Source organism: Coregonus lavaretus (assembly GCF_964263955.1).
Source record: "Coregonus lavaretus genome assembly, chromosome: 1".
Taxonomy (NCBI): Eukaryota; Metazoa; Chordata; class Actinopteri; order Salmoniformes; family Salmonidae; genus Coregonus; species Coregonus lavaretus.
In genome coordinates, this window is record NC_139988.1 from 63,815,161 (window position 1) to 63,831,356 (window position 16,196).

Consider the following 16,196-nt stretch of genomic DNA (forward strand, 5'->3'; position numbering starts at 1 on the left):
CTCTGGATGGGTCAGAGAATGTTGCATGTCTTTCTGCGATATTTAGGGGAGATGCACTTCCTTCCTACTCGGTAGAAGACGGTCAATGATCATACTCACAATTATTGTATGTTTATAATGCAGCTAAAAGACATGGAACATTGCCTACACCGCTTGTTTGCACAGACTAGAAATTATAACTACGAGGAATACAATATCTGGCAGGGACAACATACTTGCAGCTGAAAACTGCATCTTTATCTTTATTTCTGGACGCAGTCAGAGGTAGTCTAGGCTAGGCCACGATGCATTTTTCTGCACAGTACGTGAACTTTTGAAATATTCCTTTTTTTTTTTTACTCCCAGACAACTGTGACAGTCAGCATGTCCATTCCTTTATGACATGGGTGTCAACCTCATTCGATGGAGGGCCTAGTGTCTGCTGTTCTTTGCTTTCAATTAAGACCTAGACAACTAGATGTGGGGAGTTCCTAACTAATCATTGACCTCAATTCATCTATCAAGTACAAGGTTGGAGCGAAAACCCGCAGACACTCGGCCCTTCGTGGAATGAGTTTGACACATGCTTTAAGCAGATGGTAAATGTTTAAAGCTTACAACATGTCACAGGGCTTCTTTTTGACAGTAAAGATGACCACTTGTTTCCTCAGAGGGTCTGGGGGCAGAGATGGGGAGCTTTGCACCATTTGTTCTCTTCACAGGTTCTGTTGGAGCCACTTTATATAAGACCTGCCTCCTTGCTTTATTTGTGTGTGTTGTGTCAAACATTAAAGCCTTGTTATTCCTTTAACAGGCATGCCGTTTTAGCCAAGACAACCACAATGGAAATATTTAAATCAGTGAATTTATCCTCAATAATTTGAATGAATTATATGTGGGGGATAACATCCATGCATGTGGTATTGTATGTGTTTGAGTTAAATCAAAGACAAATATAAAAATGTATAGTACCAGAGCCTACTCAATTTGTGAGAATCAAACAATCATGCCTCCTCAATAATGCTGCAACACAGTAAGAAATTCTCTGACAACTTAATTTAAGATTTTTAATATGAACCATTTTCCCCAAAGTATTTGCAGACTGAATAGAAAACCATAATATTTTTTTACACTTTAAAAGGATTGTAAGACAATGTAGCAAAAATACCCACAATTAAGACCAATAATCTAAATCTAGTAAAGCACTGCTAAGGACTTCAATTATACATCTAACTATAACACCAGACAACAAAAAATAAAAATAATAAATTGAGCAATCACGCATTAGCATTTTTATACCAAAGTATTAAACAAACAAAAATCTATGAATGCCTATGCTCTATTTTCTTGCCGCTCTACCTCTGCGGGGTTTACTTGGCTGCTCTGACTCGGTAGCTTGCTCAATGTCAATTTCCTGAGATACAGCTTTTCCCTTTTTTGGCGCTTTACCTCTTCCTTTTGTAGCTGTCACAACTGTGGCTTCTGAGACGGTCTCTGGCACTTCCTCCGGGACAGCAGGAGCAGTGCTAGTGGCCTCAATGGTAGCTGCATCAGTAGACTTTGCTGCTCCTCTTGTTTTCTTGACAGGCTCCTTCGGAACAGCTTTATCGGAGAGATCTGGCTCTTCAGTTTTCATATTTCTTTTGTTTACAGGCTTTGAAATGGGGACCGTGGCTTCAGCAGCGGCGGTCTCTGGGGCGCTATGGCGTGCCCTTTTTGAGGGTGTTGATTGTACAGTCTCCTCTTTGACCTCGACATTAGTTCTTGCCCTTCTTCCTCGCACTGCCTTCACAACCTGCTGTTCTTCAATCCGTTCAGGCTGTTCTTCAACCTCAGTAACAGGAACAGTATCATTCCGTCTGGATTTCTTCTGTTTAGGAAGAGGGGTGACCTTGTGTGTAACTTCCAAATCAGGTTTCCAATTCACAGACGTTGAGGTATTTTTTGAGTCTTCGTCAATGGTTTCCATGCCTTCAATATAATTTGCCTTGTCAGAGGTAGTTTCAGAAACATTTCCCTTTTTAGGGGCTTTTCCTCTTCCTTTTTTAACCACAACAGTCATGACCTCAGTGTCTGTTACCTCAGACTCCAATGGAGCGCTCTCGGCTGCAATGGTGGTTTCATCCGCAGAGACTTTGGATTTAGCTGCCCTTCTGGCTCGCTTGACAGGCTCATTTGGAACTTCGACAGTTGCTTCTGCAGCAGTGGTCACCTTTGTGGAATCAGCTGCTCCTCTGCGTGCCCGCTTGGCAGGCACTTCATCCTTCACAACAGCTCTTGCCTTCCTTCCCCATCCTGGTTTGACAACACGAGCTTCCAGCAGTTCTTCAGCCTCAGCAACGGTCTCTTCACGCTCTGGTTTAGCATCAACCTCCTCAGTTTGTGCAGAAAGGTGGACCTCCTTCACTACCATGTTCTCAACTTCCACCACTTCAGGAACCTTCTGCTGCTTTGCTCTTCTTCCTCCTCTTTTAGGTTTCTCGGTAGGGGGAGCAGACGTTTCCTCCTGAGTCTCTGTGGATACTGGCGGGACGACACACTCAGGGTCCTGTTTAGTCCTTCCTCCTCTTTTAGGTTTCTCAACCGGAGCCACGGTAGTCTGCTCCTGGGCTTCAACAGTCAGAGACTCAACGGGGTGATCCTCAACAGGCTCAACAGAAGCCTGCTTAGTCCTTCTTCCTCCTCTTTTAGGTTTCTCGGTAGGGGGAGCAGACGTTTCCTCCTGAGTCTCTGTGGATACTGGCGGGACGACACACTCAGGGTCCTGTTTAGTCCTTCTTCCTCCTCTTTTGGGTTTCTCAACCAGAGCCACGTTAGTCTGCTCCTGGACTTCAACAGTCAGAGACTCAACGGGGTGATCCTCAACTTGCTCTACAGAAGCCTGCTTAGTCTTTCTTCCTCCTCTTTTGGGTTTCTCAACTGGAGCCACAGTGGCCTGCTCCTGTGCCTCAACCTGTTCGATGGGAGTTTCAACAATCACAGACTCCACTTGCTCTACAGACTCCTGCTTAGTCTTTCTTCCTCTTTTGGGTTTTGCAACAGGGACTAGGGCATCCACCGTTTCTGTAGGAGGAATATCAACCGCCACAACTTCAGCAACATTTTCTTCCATTGTTTTGGCTTCTTCAGACTCCTGTTTAGCCCGTCTTCCTCTTGCCCGTGGTTTCTCAACAGCAACACTAGCAGGCATTTCCTTGGCTTCCACAATCTCAATTGGAGGAATTTCAAGAACCTCCGCTTCAACTTTTTCTACTGAATCCAGTTTTCTTCCTCTCTTAGATCTAAAGACTGGAGTCTGGGCCTCAACCTTCTCAGTGACAGGAACATTCACGGCTTCAACAGTGTTCTCCGGCACAGTTTCAACTTGTTTTACAGAAGCCTGTTTGGCCTTTCTTCCTCTTCTGGGTTTTTCCACAGGGACATCAGAAGTTGGCTGTTGGTCCTCAATTGGAGGAATTTCAGCACTCTCACTTTCAACAGCATTCTCCTGCACGGTTTCAACTTTCTCTACAGAAGCCTGTTTGGCCTTTCTTCCTCTCTTTGGCTTTTCAGCAGGACCTGGGTCAGCTGCCATTTTCTCTGGGACATCCACAGAGTCCATAGTTTCCGCTGGTGCCTCAACGCTACTGGTTTCATTACGCCTTGCCGCTCTCCCTCTAGCAGATGGTCTGGCAGGTGGTGGAACAATCCCCTCCGTTTTCTTGCCTCTTCTACCTTTTACTGGAACAGAAGGTGCAGCAGGCTCTTCACTGTTCAGATGTGCTACCGCCACTGCCTCAGCAGAAGCAGCAACTGGCTCTTCTACCTCAGCAGATGCAGCAACTGGCTCTTCTACCACCACTGCCTCAGCAGATGCAGCATCTGGCTCTTCTACCTCAGCAGATGCAGCAACTGGCTCTTCTACCTCAGCAGATGCAGCAACTGGCTCTTCTACCTCCACTGCCTCAGCATGTGCAGCAACTGGCTCTTCTACCGCCACTGCCTCAGCAGATGCAGCAACTGGCTCTTCTACCTCCACTGCCTCAGCAGGTGCAGCAACTGGCTCTTCTACCGCCACTGCCTCAGCAGGTGCAGCAACTGGCACTACCTCCACTGCCTCAGCAGGCGCAGCAACTGGCTCTTCTACCTCCTGCACTGCCTCAGCAAGAGCAGCAGGTTGTTCTTCCTCCATTGCCTCAGCAAAAGCAGCAGGCTGTTCTTCCTCTACTGCCTCAGCAAGAGCAGCAAGTTGTTCTTCCTCCACTGCCTCAGAAGGAGCAGCAGCAAGCTCTTCCACTACCTCCACTGTCGTCATGGCATCCGAAATCTCTTGGGCGTCACCAGAAATCTCTTCAACAGGTTGAGCGATGTGTTTGGGGGTCTTCACACCATCTAAGCTTACTTTCTGCGCAGCCTTAGGCCCTCTTGGAGTGTTCTGTTTAGAATATATATTTTTCTTTGGAGTGGGTGCTGGAGGGTATTCAAACCTGAAAAGGAAAATATCAAATGAAATCTTAAAAACAGTAAATCATTACCATATGGATCCAAGTGTGTGGTTTAACATGCCAAATAATATGTGGAAAAAGTCAAGTGTGGGGGGATCACAATTTAATAGTATGAATTAAAAGGTGTCTGTAATAGAATAAATGCGGCAAAAAAGAATGTAGACATTAATAAATGCATTTCTATAGCTTCTAAAATATTTTTTTGCAGTGTCACTTAAAATGAAAACCATCAATCATAACATTTGCCTCTGGCATATTGATGCGCCTCGCCTTGCCCCAACCATAACCCTTACCTATGCCGAACCTTAACCCTTACCATTTTACATTTAAACTTCAATGGGGTAGCAAGGACCGTTCACTGAGGCAACGCGCATCAATATGCCAGAGGCAAATGTTATGATTGATGTTTGTCATTTTAAGTGACAACTACCAGAATTCAATGGCTACAGCTGTTGACAACATAGCTACAGTAAATACCAATACATTGAAAATGTGTCCCATGTCGTTTTCCAGCAGCCTAGCATGAGGCAGCGGTCTTCAGAGGCAAATTTATTTGCTGGAATCTGTGCAGTTTATCCTCCTTTCACTACAGTAACAGTTTTTCCACAAAAAAATTTTGTCATTCTGGTGCTCCTAAATTTTGTGTGGTGCTTACATTAACGTTCTTTAATCAAATTGAGTAAGTACGTTTTCTGAGTATCTTTGTAGGGCTGTTTTAAGCACGATCCATACAGAAAATGTTATTTTTTTCCTATACAGCTATAGTAATAAAATATAAAATAAAAAGAATAGGCAGATATCGGTGACAGTGAATTTTCCACTAAAATCGGATCCAAAAATCCCATATAGGTCGGCCTCTAGACTAAACACATTAAATAAATTATTATTCTGACTATTGCGTTAAACTGACATAAGATGCACAAACCTGAAAGAACGGTCAATAATTGTGATTAGATCTCCATGTTTCAAACGTTCAGACTGCTGCAAAACCTCCCCATTGACACAGGTCGGGTTCGCGGAACTCAAATTGGTTAAAATAACCTGTAAGAGAAAAAAAAAATTGCATTTCAACATTTGCTCTACAGAGACTAAAATTAAAGTGACTGACTTATTGAAGGCAGCAATTATATTGTCTGACTCTGCAATTACCTCATTATTTTCATTCAACTCAATCCTGCAATGCTCCTTGGATACTTGGGGAAGTTTAATGCAAATGTCGCAGTCAGGTTTCCTAAGAGACAATAAGAACATAATAAATATTCTGTAAAAAGGTTGTCAACATTTTTGTATACCTGTCAGCAGCTATGCAAATATAGGATTATGTCATTATTATGTTTTACTGTTTAAGGCATTTACATTTTATTTCATGGTTTATCTTTATCCCCATAAGCTGTTACTAAAGCAACAGCTACACTTCCTGGGGTTCGAACAGCACACATATGGAAACAAAAGTTCAGTTGAGTAAATGCCTGACAATTTATCAACAAGAGCTGGCTAAATCCAATCCATAATTCATTTTCAGTGGATAAGGCTGAATGGATCTCTAGGGTCTGTGGTGACATGTCTATTGAAACGTTATGAAACGCTGCAATAGTGAACAAAGCTCAACAACCGAAGACAGCAGTAGAAAGCCCGCCTCTTTACAAATTAAAAAATGGACCCAAGTAGGGTTGGGCAGTATCCAGACATTCATACCATTTCTATATCACACCGGGGTATACGGTATTGCCGAATATGGGCACAGGGGGCTTTTTCTCACCTTCCAAATAAGCATGATGCAGTCAGTGGAAACTCAGTCCCATCTCCTCCACTCCTTTTGATTACAAAAATTTTCCCGTACAAGGGCATTTTGAATTCAACGTTACCTAAATAAAAAGAAACAAATGTTAAAAGACATTGAGCAATCGTGTGAAATGTGTCTGACTCAATCATTATAGCTACTGGCGCTAGCTAGCCAGCCAAGTTCTTCCGATTCGTAAAAGAACGGCAACAATTTATTATCTGTGTGCAAAATGGTTACTACTGCCTAGCAAGGATACATTTAATGATTGCAGTGCCTCTTGATAGTAGTTAACTAATCGTAGGTTACATGAGTTAAAAATTGAAATCGCCAACCAACATGCATTGCTGCATTGAACACGCATGCCACCATGCTAACCAACCTAGCTAGCCAAGTAACCACGCGCTTCAGTGTAAACGAATTACCGGTAGCAGAATAAGCAGAGCTTCAAACACCAATTTAGAATTTCTATTCCAACATTGATGTGGACTGACGGGCAAAGCTAACTGTTATTGTCACTGTGCATTGTGAATGCTTATGTTAGCTAGCAAGCAAGCAGATATACGTTACCTGAGAGGCATTTAGGAGAAATAGAGTCGCCTTGAATCTAAAAAAAAATATGAAACAAAATAAGACCTTTGTAATTAAAAATGTGTGAAGTTTAAATATTCAGAACCTATTATAGTAGCCATGGGATAAGATGAAATAAACATTACAGGCAAATAAGTTATGCTTACATATTTTGGTATGTCAATATACCATTATACCAAATAACATCTGTGTTACAAAAAATTAGTTAAAACTACACAGAAATAGCCCTGTGTTGCCTTTACCTCTTTTGTCTCGCTGTGGACATTGTCATCATCTTGGGCTTTACCAGAAATCTCTTCAACAGGTTCAGCGATTTGTTTGGGGGTCATCAGGAGTTCCTTCATACCATCTAAGCTTACTTCCTGAGCAGCCTTAGGCCCTCTTGGAGTTGTCATCAGTTTTCCTCTGAGGTCTTCAATGGGTTGAACCTTCTGTCTTGGGGTCTTCATGATCCTCTTCACGCCAGTGAGACACTCGGGTTGTTCAAGTTTCTGTTTGGGAGTTTTCAACAGTTTTCCTCTGAGGTCTTCAATGGGTTGCACCTTCTGTCTTGGGGTCTTCATAATCCTCTTCACTCCAGTGAGACACTCGGGTTGTTCAGGTTTCTTCTGTTTGGGAGTCAAAATAATTTTTTCAGATTCTGGCTGCTGTTCTTCCTTCGATTCTTCGGAAGACATCTCTAAGGCAGGAATCTCATTTTGTGCAGTATGTGAGTCAGCTTCCTCAGTGGCATTTGCAGTGATGAAACTGGATTCTTGATCATCTCGAAGGAGTCTAGTGACTGCATCGCTGTTGTATGCTCCCCGTTGAGCAGTAGAAACAAAAAGTGGAGACACCACCATTTCACCTGCGAAGATAGAGAATAAACAGATAGGGTATATTTAGTGTCAACTGATTTCAACATGATTGATACAGTTAACTGCCAAAATAACAGTAATGCTTGAGTAAATAAGGGATACAAAGTATATTGAAAGCAGGTGCTTCCACACAGGTGTGGTTCCTGAGTTAGTTAAGCAATTAACATCCCATCATGCTTAGGGTCATGTATAAAAATGCTGGGCAGGTCATTATTTTGGCTACTCCCCCATAGGATGACAATGCCCCCATCCACAGGGCACGAGTGGTCAATGAATAGTTTGACGAGCATGAAAACAATGTATGAAACATCTAATACACAGTGTACAATTCAAAGAAATCCCTCACACCAGATTCTTCATAATTCCTACTCATCTTGACATGATCTCAATTGCATACTCCTTGCATCCCTTCTCCTCCTAAAAACCCATTAGATGAGAAAGCCAGAGGTCCCGCCCCTCTGACCTTCTCCAATGGATTTTGAGAAGAGGCGAGAGGACAGGAGTATGCAATTGAGATTCTCCCAAAATCACTTACTAGTCTCCTCTGGGGTATTCATCAGTGATGAGTCAATCATAGATGTAGACTGGGATCTCTGGGGGGTCTTGAGGGCACTCTGCACATTGACCACAGACTTACTCTGCCTTGCAGGGGTCTTGAACATGTCTGCAACTCCTGAAACCACAAACAAAACCCAGTTGCTTTACTTGAGCACAATATGACAATGCAACAAGTCCTTTATATACCATGGGTGCGTTCGTAAATTCACCCTGGCAATCTACTCCGAATTCTGAGCACCCTGGTTTGAGAGTGCAGAATAAATGAGGAATTTTCGAAGGCCCTAAACTCATTTGTTAAGACAGGTTTACATAAACATAAGCTTAAAAAAGTAATTAAATTGTTGCCAGTAACAGAGTTAGTCACTAACCCTCTTCATAACATGAAAACACTGATCAGCTCTGCTAGGGTGAGTAAAATATTCAGAGTGAGATGTTCTCTCATGTGTCTGGAAGTAGCTAGCTAACTTTAGCCAGTTAGCTTGGGTGCTTGACTGCCGTTGTGAGGTCAGAACGCTCGGATCAACCCTACTCCTCGGCCAGAGTGCACTTCCAGAGAGAAATGCTCTGAATTTAGGAACGGACAATCTTAACAACTCTGTGAATTTACGAACGTCCCAGTGCGCACTGACACTAGAGTGAATTTACCAACACACCCCATATGAAAAACATATGCACATAGAGTAGTGGGATTAGGAAATTTGACTAATTACCTGACAAATCCTCATCCATTCTCATGTTATTTCTTAGCAGTGCAATGTTGTGGACAAGCTTTGGGGCAGCCCCACTTGGCTGAATGGCTTTCAGCCTGTGAGCTTTGCCCACAACAATGGTCACAGGTGAATCTGCATGACCAGTGCTGACATGTCCTATGAGTTTCCTCGTAGGCGTCTGTAACATAATTAACATCAACAGGTTAGGTAATGTAGAAAAACTAAATCAAGACAAAACCATTGAAGTCAACTTAACAACAAGCTTCATATTTGCTACACTAGACACATTTCATGAAGTGCAGTCATGGAGGGCAAAATACTAATCGAAGCATACCTTGGGTTTTGGTACAACAGTCTTCGTCTTAGTCACTCGGGTGGAAGTTCTCTTGGTTGGGATAACAGCTTGGGCCTTGGTCTGGCCAAACTTCACAATGTCAGCCCAGGAATTCACAACTCGAAACAATGGAAATTAAACACTTAGATTGCAATCAAAATAAAATCAATACCCAATCAACAAAAAGTTATTGAATCCCAAAGAGAAAATAAAGTAAATAGATGCATACCTTTCATTGATGCCCGAGAAACACCACTTCTTCTACGGATGACTTGCAGGGCATTCGTTATTGCGCTGTTCTGTATTGTCTTCGAGGTAGACTTCATGCTTGTTCGCCTCAAGGGAACACGAGGCGTTACAGTGACAGACGTCTGTAGGACAGAGTCCTGGTCTGTGGTGGGTGATGGGGTGCTGATGAGGGACACTGAGAACCGGCCTTGCACGGTGGGTGTTGTGTTGGCTGAAGGCAAACTTGCAGGGGTCTTCTGAGTTTTTCCAGCCTTGGGTGTTTGAGATCCATCTTTTAATGGAGACTTTCTTCGAGCAGGAGATGGAGTCTTCACAGCGGTTTTCGGGGTCTTCTCTTTACCCGGAGATGGAGTTTTAGCTTTCGGTGTCTTCTTGGCAGGTGAGGGAGTCTTGGGAGTTGCCTTCGGTGACTTCTTGGCAGGTGAGGGAGTCTTGGGAGTTGCCTTCGGTGTCTTCTTGGCAGGTGAGGGAGTCTTGGGAGTTGCCTTCGGTGTCTTCTTGGCAGGTGAGGGAGTCTTGGGAGTTGCCTTCGGTGACTTCTTGGCAGGTGAGGGAGTCTTGGGAGTTGCCTTCGGTGACTTCTTGGCAGGCGAGGGAGTCTTGGGAGATGCGTTCTTTCCTGGACTTCCTTTCACTTTAAGACTCTCTGGGGCAGATTGTTCATGCTCCTATGAAATGAAAAAAATTGAGTCAGAATCAGTTCATCATCAATATATGTGAAATGAGGAGCAAAGTCAGCACACAACCTACAGTATATTATTGAACGTACCTTTATCAGACCAATTGCAGACGCTCTCCTGAGGAGTGACTGTTTCGTTTTGGGGACACACAGGCTTCGCCGTCCAGGAGTGGCTCCTTTGCATAGTGGGGAGTCAGGAGGAAGACGTTTATCGAACAGTTCCGGCTCCAAATGACCTCCGAATGAAACCCTTTTCCTCTTGCACAGCGGTGTTGGAAATTCAGTTTCAAGTTCTCCACTCTTCCGTTTCTTAGCAGACGACTGTTTAACTGAAGATGGAAATGAAAAATGTTTTATTATACCGGTCAAACACATTCAATCACAAGAGGGCATGCACCCCTTAGGTTAAACCAAGGGAGAACGACTGCCCTTCTCATTGAAGCCACAGAAGTTCATGGCGAACCGCAGTACTTCAGGCATTGTTAGCAGAAAACAGTATCCCCTATTATAGTGAATTGAAAAATCGCAATCTTTGTGTAAATAAAATGTTTTGAAGACAATCATGGTACCAATAATTGCGTCCAATACACCAGATGTGTTCTTGAACCAATTATTAAAAAATATCACACAGAAGAAGTTAGTCGCTAATGGCGGCCTGCAGTACTCTGGTCGGCCTTGAACTCAAGTTACTCATTGAGAGGAGGCAGCACTGAGCTAGCCTGCAAAGTCACTTCCTGGAGTAGCTCAAACTGCACATGTTGCCTCCATGAGAGCCATCTTAACAGACTTCAATACACTTGAGTGTTCACATAGGAATGGTGTCACATGATCGATAACTTTGTTCATACGTATATACAGGCATTAGGTTAAACATAATAATCGTACAGTATGTAATAATCAAAGAATTGACATTGAAACTAAAACAAAGTAGGCTAATAATTATTGAACTCATTAAATGTATGCGTAAAGAATGTGACCGCCATTGGGAAATAACCTTGCATTGTTTTCTCACCATTGGTGGGTGTGGTCGCCTCCAGCTCACAAAGCACATCATGAGCTTGAAGCTTTTTCCCAGCAGACCTTGGAGAGCGGGAGAACTCTGTCTTAGGAGTACTTGGCGTGGAATTCTCAGTTAGTACGGTCTGGTCTTGGTTTGAGATGACAGCATCAGCAGGTGGTTCTACCCCAGTTACCAAAGATTTGATTGGAGTGGCTTCTTTGCTCCTCCTTCTAGTGGGTGTCTTATGGGTTTCTGCAGTCGGACACTCAGAAATATGCTCAACCACTTCACGAGCAGTGAATTTCTCGGGGGTTGCCGGGCGACTTTTCCTCTGAGAAACAGGGGTGGATTTTTCTTCAACCGTAGTGGGTGTTTTGGACTTTGAAGAACGCCTTTTACCTTTGGGAGTTTCTTGAATAGATTGAGGCAGTTGGATGAAATCTTCAACTGGCACATTCCCCTCAACAACCAAACCTTTGAGGGACTTTCGCTTCTTCTGAGCTGATTTTGGAGTCACTCCAGTGATAGGTGACACATTTTCAGTTTCCGCCTTCTTGGGTGTGGAAATGACAGACGCCCCATCCACTTTCTTGGTTGAGATAGGGTTCTGTGGGCAAAGCCTTGAAGCAGGTGTTCCAGGTGCTTTCTTTGGAGTCTTGGAATCCAGATCTTGTTTGAACATTTGGTACAGCTCACAGAAGGGGGAGCTCGGCTTGTTCTGTTCAAGACTTCCATCCTCCTTGGGTTTGACATCAGAAGTGTTGGTTCCATCTTTAGCGCTGGTATCCCTCGCTTGGGTTTCATGTAAAACCTGTGACAAACAGAGACAGCTTGAGCACAGACTTTCTAGGGAGATTCATGCAGTAGATTTCCTCAACGGTGCATATAAATAGTAAGTAATGCTTTATTACCAAATATGCTTCAGGCTTTTACTTTAGTGTATAACATGCATAATACCTGAGGAGTTTCACTTTTGCTAGCAGTAGAAGATCTATTTTTCTTTGGAGTGGGTGCAGGAGGGTATTCAAACCTGAAAAATAAAAAATGAAATGTAAAAAAACAAAGAGCCATTATCATATTGTCTATCCAAGTGTATGTATAAAATGCCAAATACTTGTCCAACTATGACATGATGTCCATCAAATTTTAAACAGACAGTAAGCAGATTAAACACATCCAAATTATATTTCTCTGACTATGTTATAAACTGACATAAGATGCACAAACCTGAAAGAACGGTCAATAATTGTGATTAGATCTCCATGTTTCAAACATTCAGACTGCTGAAAAACCTCCCCATTGACACGGGTCGGGTTCACTGAACTCAAATTGGTTAAAATAACCTGTAAGAAAAAAAAACAGTCTTTCAATACTTGCTCTACAGACAGTAAAATAAAAAACTGACTGACTGAAGGCAGCAATGATATTGACTGACTGTAGTTACCTCTTTATTTTCATTCAACTCAATCCTGCAATGCTCCTTGGAGACTTGGGGAAGTTGAATGCGAATGTCGCAGTCAGGTTTCCTAAGAGACAAAAATACCATAATATTCTGTAAAAAGGTTGTGTACATTTTTATATTTTTTTATACATAAACAAATATTTGGTTCTGTCAATAGAAAATGTTTAGTGTTGAAGGCATGTCAATTATATTTCATAACACCAGAAGTAGGGTGTCCAATCAAAAAAGCCTATTTTGCCCAATGGGTAAAACAATGTTAATTGTGTAGATCATCCTGAGAAAAACTATGGTCCAAACCTCATGTCTATCATAATCCTTTCAAAAGTTATGGGAGTTTTTACCCTTGTAGATTGGCCAAAATTAGGGTTACTAAATAAATGGAGGCCAGAGAAAAAGTGATACATAAAAAATAAACAAAAAAATGGCATTGCATCAGCTAGGCTGGATTTTGTGCAAGAATTAAGGCTACCTGACAGGCTCACTTTCTTCTCGAATCTGGAGGACATAACTATTTAGAGCTAAGATAGATATCTATTTTGAGACATGACATGTAATATATTCATATTTTACTATACGCTTTTCGAAAGAAAAAAAAACAAACAAAAAACGATTTTTATCTCAATAAAACAATGTCTGAAATGTCAACTGAGCGTATACCAAACTTCTTATTTTCAAAGCCTTATACATTTAATTCAGCTCAAGTCGTGCTAATTTTGCAACCCCGAAGACGAACACAAAACCCTCAAGTTATGAGAAACCTGCACCGCTATGTCAGAGCTCGGTGCTTATTATCGGATACATTAGGTTACCAAATCCGACTTTTTTGATATAATGTTAATGATATGTTAGAGAAAGACCCCATTGAAAGATTTAGAACATGAATAGTCATTTCTTGATAAAAATGTATTTTATAACATAAGGAAGTGAAATTATCACCAAAGCACGGTTTCACCCATAGGTGGACACTACCATAAACTCTACCAACAACTACACTTCCTGGGGTTCACACAGCACATACAGGAACAGTCCAGTTGAGTAAATGCGTGACAATTTATCAACATGAGTGGGTTTAATCCAATCCATTGTTGATTTTCAGTGGATAAAATTGAATAGATCTCTAGGGTGTGTGCGGTGACATGTCTTTTGAAACGTTATGAAACGCTGTAATAGTGAACAAAGCTCAACGACCGAAGTAAGCAGCAGAAAGCCCGCCTAAAACAAATTTAAAATGGCTAGACTGCAACATTGAACCACCGAGTAAAAAACACGTTCCATACATGCCGCAAAAGTTGTCTTTCATACATTTAACAGTACCTATAAAAACCGAGAATATATTAAATTTTGACACAGTACTACAGCATTGCACGCATTGACAGATTTTAAAGGATTTTTCTTACCTTCCAAATAAGCATGATGCAGTCAGAGGAAACTCAGTCCCATCTCCTCCACTCCTTTTGATAACAACAATTTTCCCGTGCAGGGGCATTTTTAATTCAACGTTACCTAAATACAAAGAAATAAACGTTAAGACATTGAGCAATCGTGTCAAATGTGACTGATTCAACAATGATTGTAGTTACCCACATTGATCTGATTTGTAACAAAAAGACAACAATTTGACCAATAATCTGTGTGCCAACTGGTTACAACTGCCAAGCAATGATACGTTTGACGATTGTAACGTTAGCGTCTCTTGCCTTGGTAGTAATTACATTTGGGTTTAAAATTTAATCGCCCACCAACATCTATTCAACACGCATGGCACCGCGCTAACCTAGCTAGTAGTATCTAGCCAACAAGTTAACTAGCTAACTACCCACGCGCTTCAATGTCAACGAATTATCGATAAGGTTAACAGAATAAGCATATTTAGCCAACTACAAACCAATTTAGAATGGGTATTTCAACCTTGTCGTAAACTTTTGGCTGGCGTAAGCTAGCTAAATTAGCAAGCAAGGATACTTTATTTTATGTTAACGTTACCTGAGGCAGTTCAAATATTCTTCAAAACAGCTGGTCGTCCATAAACTACAGGATAATACTTTACCCTTTATTAAACTATAACAATGATTGATAAAATCATCAGCCTTATTAAAAGGCTCGCATTACCTTCCTAAAATAGTTTGTCGTTATCTTGCCCTACCTAGCTTTAGCTAATGTGTAGATGTGGACCGTTCCTTATTGGTCTTGGCAAAACTGTGCAAGCGTACTTCAGTGTACATTAAATCCTTCCGCCCAACTCAATCTACTTAAAACACATAGTTGTGCGGTGGACTTGGTAGGTCATAAAATATATTGGATATTATATTTTGTAAAACATATACCCCGTTTTACACATTTAAGTGTCAAATGTGTTTTAAAATATGAAGGACTATTTTGTTTACAAGCCCGGCGGAGCACTTCTTCGCCTTAACAGATAGACATTTGAAAACGTTTGAAATTCCGCGCGAAGTGTGTCCATTGGCTGAAATCCTTCTAAAGGTACACCCACAGTGGTGAGGAGGCAGAGCGGATTTGTTGAATGATGTTGTAAGAAATTATACAGTTATCTGTGATACAATGTAGTTAAATGTGTACACTGCTGACAAACAAGTGATTTTATGTTAAAAGTAAAAAATTCCCCAAAACAAAAAGGTACGTTTAGTCTTTTCGTTCCTTGTAACTGAATGCTCAATGTGAACTAATCAAAATACCAAACAAATTAATTTGTGAGTAAGGTAACGTTAACTTGAAAATAAATTTCCTGGAGAAATACAATAATGCGATTATAGTGGAGAGTCAGATTTAAAAAAAAGTTCGATTATAAAACGTTTACATGCTTTGCAATTAGAACGATTTCCCAAATAATTATATTTACATGGACACGTCTGAAATCAGGCTACCTGATGGCACTCTGATAAATGCAGAACATCGCCAATCAAAATAAACGTTCTACCACAGCGACCATGTTATTTTTGGGAAGCATATTTGATTCAGAGTTCGGACCAGTGGCGGCTCCTGAAAAAATTCTCAGGAGGGGCAATTTTTCTGATGATTTAGGTGACCTACACACATTTTAAAAAAGATATGTCCAGCAACAACATGAAGACAGGGGCAGCATATAAGTCAATACCAGAAGCATTTATTGACTGATCTCAAAAGGGTTGGCTTACCAGGGTTGGTGGAGCCCTCAGTTTCATCTTTGCCTCGCAAAGCTAACTCAAACACTCCGCAAAACTTCACACACTGGATTAGCCGGCTGAGGATGTGGCGGTTCTTGCTAATGTCGTAGTAAATATATTTGTTATAGTGAATATGGAATATGATATGTTGAGTAAAATGTTGTGCTAAGATCTATTTAGGTCAGGAGCTGGTTATAAGTTCTGTTCCTATCCAATAACAATGGACAAAAGGGTCCTATCTTGTCAGCCTTGTCAGCAGGTGGCCAAGGACAACACCCACGCCATAGGCCTCTCAGTTCTTCCAACTCACGAGTTCTTGCTCTGAGGACACACACACACACAAACACACACA

The 16,196-nt window shown here is 41.7% G+C and overlaps 1 protein-coding gene across 1 annotated transcript; it reads right to left on the reverse strand.

Annotated features, from left to right (window-relative positions):
- Window positions 1–1,040: 1,040 nt before the first annotated feature.
- Window positions 1,041–14,875, reverse strand: LOC311136709 (uncharacterized protein). The gene is made up of 17 exons (XM_084170955.1): window positions 14,667–14,875; window positions 14,081–14,186; window positions 12,666–12,747; window positions 12,449–12,564; window positions 12,179–12,251; window positions 11,234–12,032; window positions 10,312–10,550; window positions 9,523–10,210; window positions 9,294–9,412; window positions 8,960–9,137; window positions 8,227–8,364; window positions 7,077–7,681; window positions 6,814–6,850; window positions 6,223–6,328; window positions 5,613–5,694; window positions 5,389–5,504; window positions 1,041–4,445 (listed from the first exon to the last, which is right to left on the reverse strand). Exons 2-17 carry the CDS (start codon window positions 14,167–14,169, stop codon window positions 1,319–1,321), a joined length of 6,594 nt encoding a protein of 2,197 aa, XP_084027081.1. The 5' UTR covers window positions 14,170–14,186; window positions 14,667–14,875; the 3' UTR covers window positions 1,041–1,318.
- Window positions 14,876–16,196: the final 1,321 nt, after the last annotated feature.

Excerpts from the sequence above, each read along its gene's own strand:
- LOC311136709 (XM_084170955.1), bottom strand. The coding sequence starts at position 14,169 with ATGCCCCTGCACGGGAAAATTGTTGTTATCAAAAGGAGTGGAGGAGAT. Across the intron at positions 10,551-11,233 it reads GGCGACCACACCCACCAATG|TTAAACAGTCGTCTGCTAAG; the intron begins GTGAGAAAACAA and ends TTCCATCTTCAG. Across the intron at positions 8,365-8,959 it reads AATGGATGAGGATTTGTCAG|GAGTTGCAGACATGTTCAAG; the intron begins GTAATTAGTCAA and ends TTGTGGTTTCAG.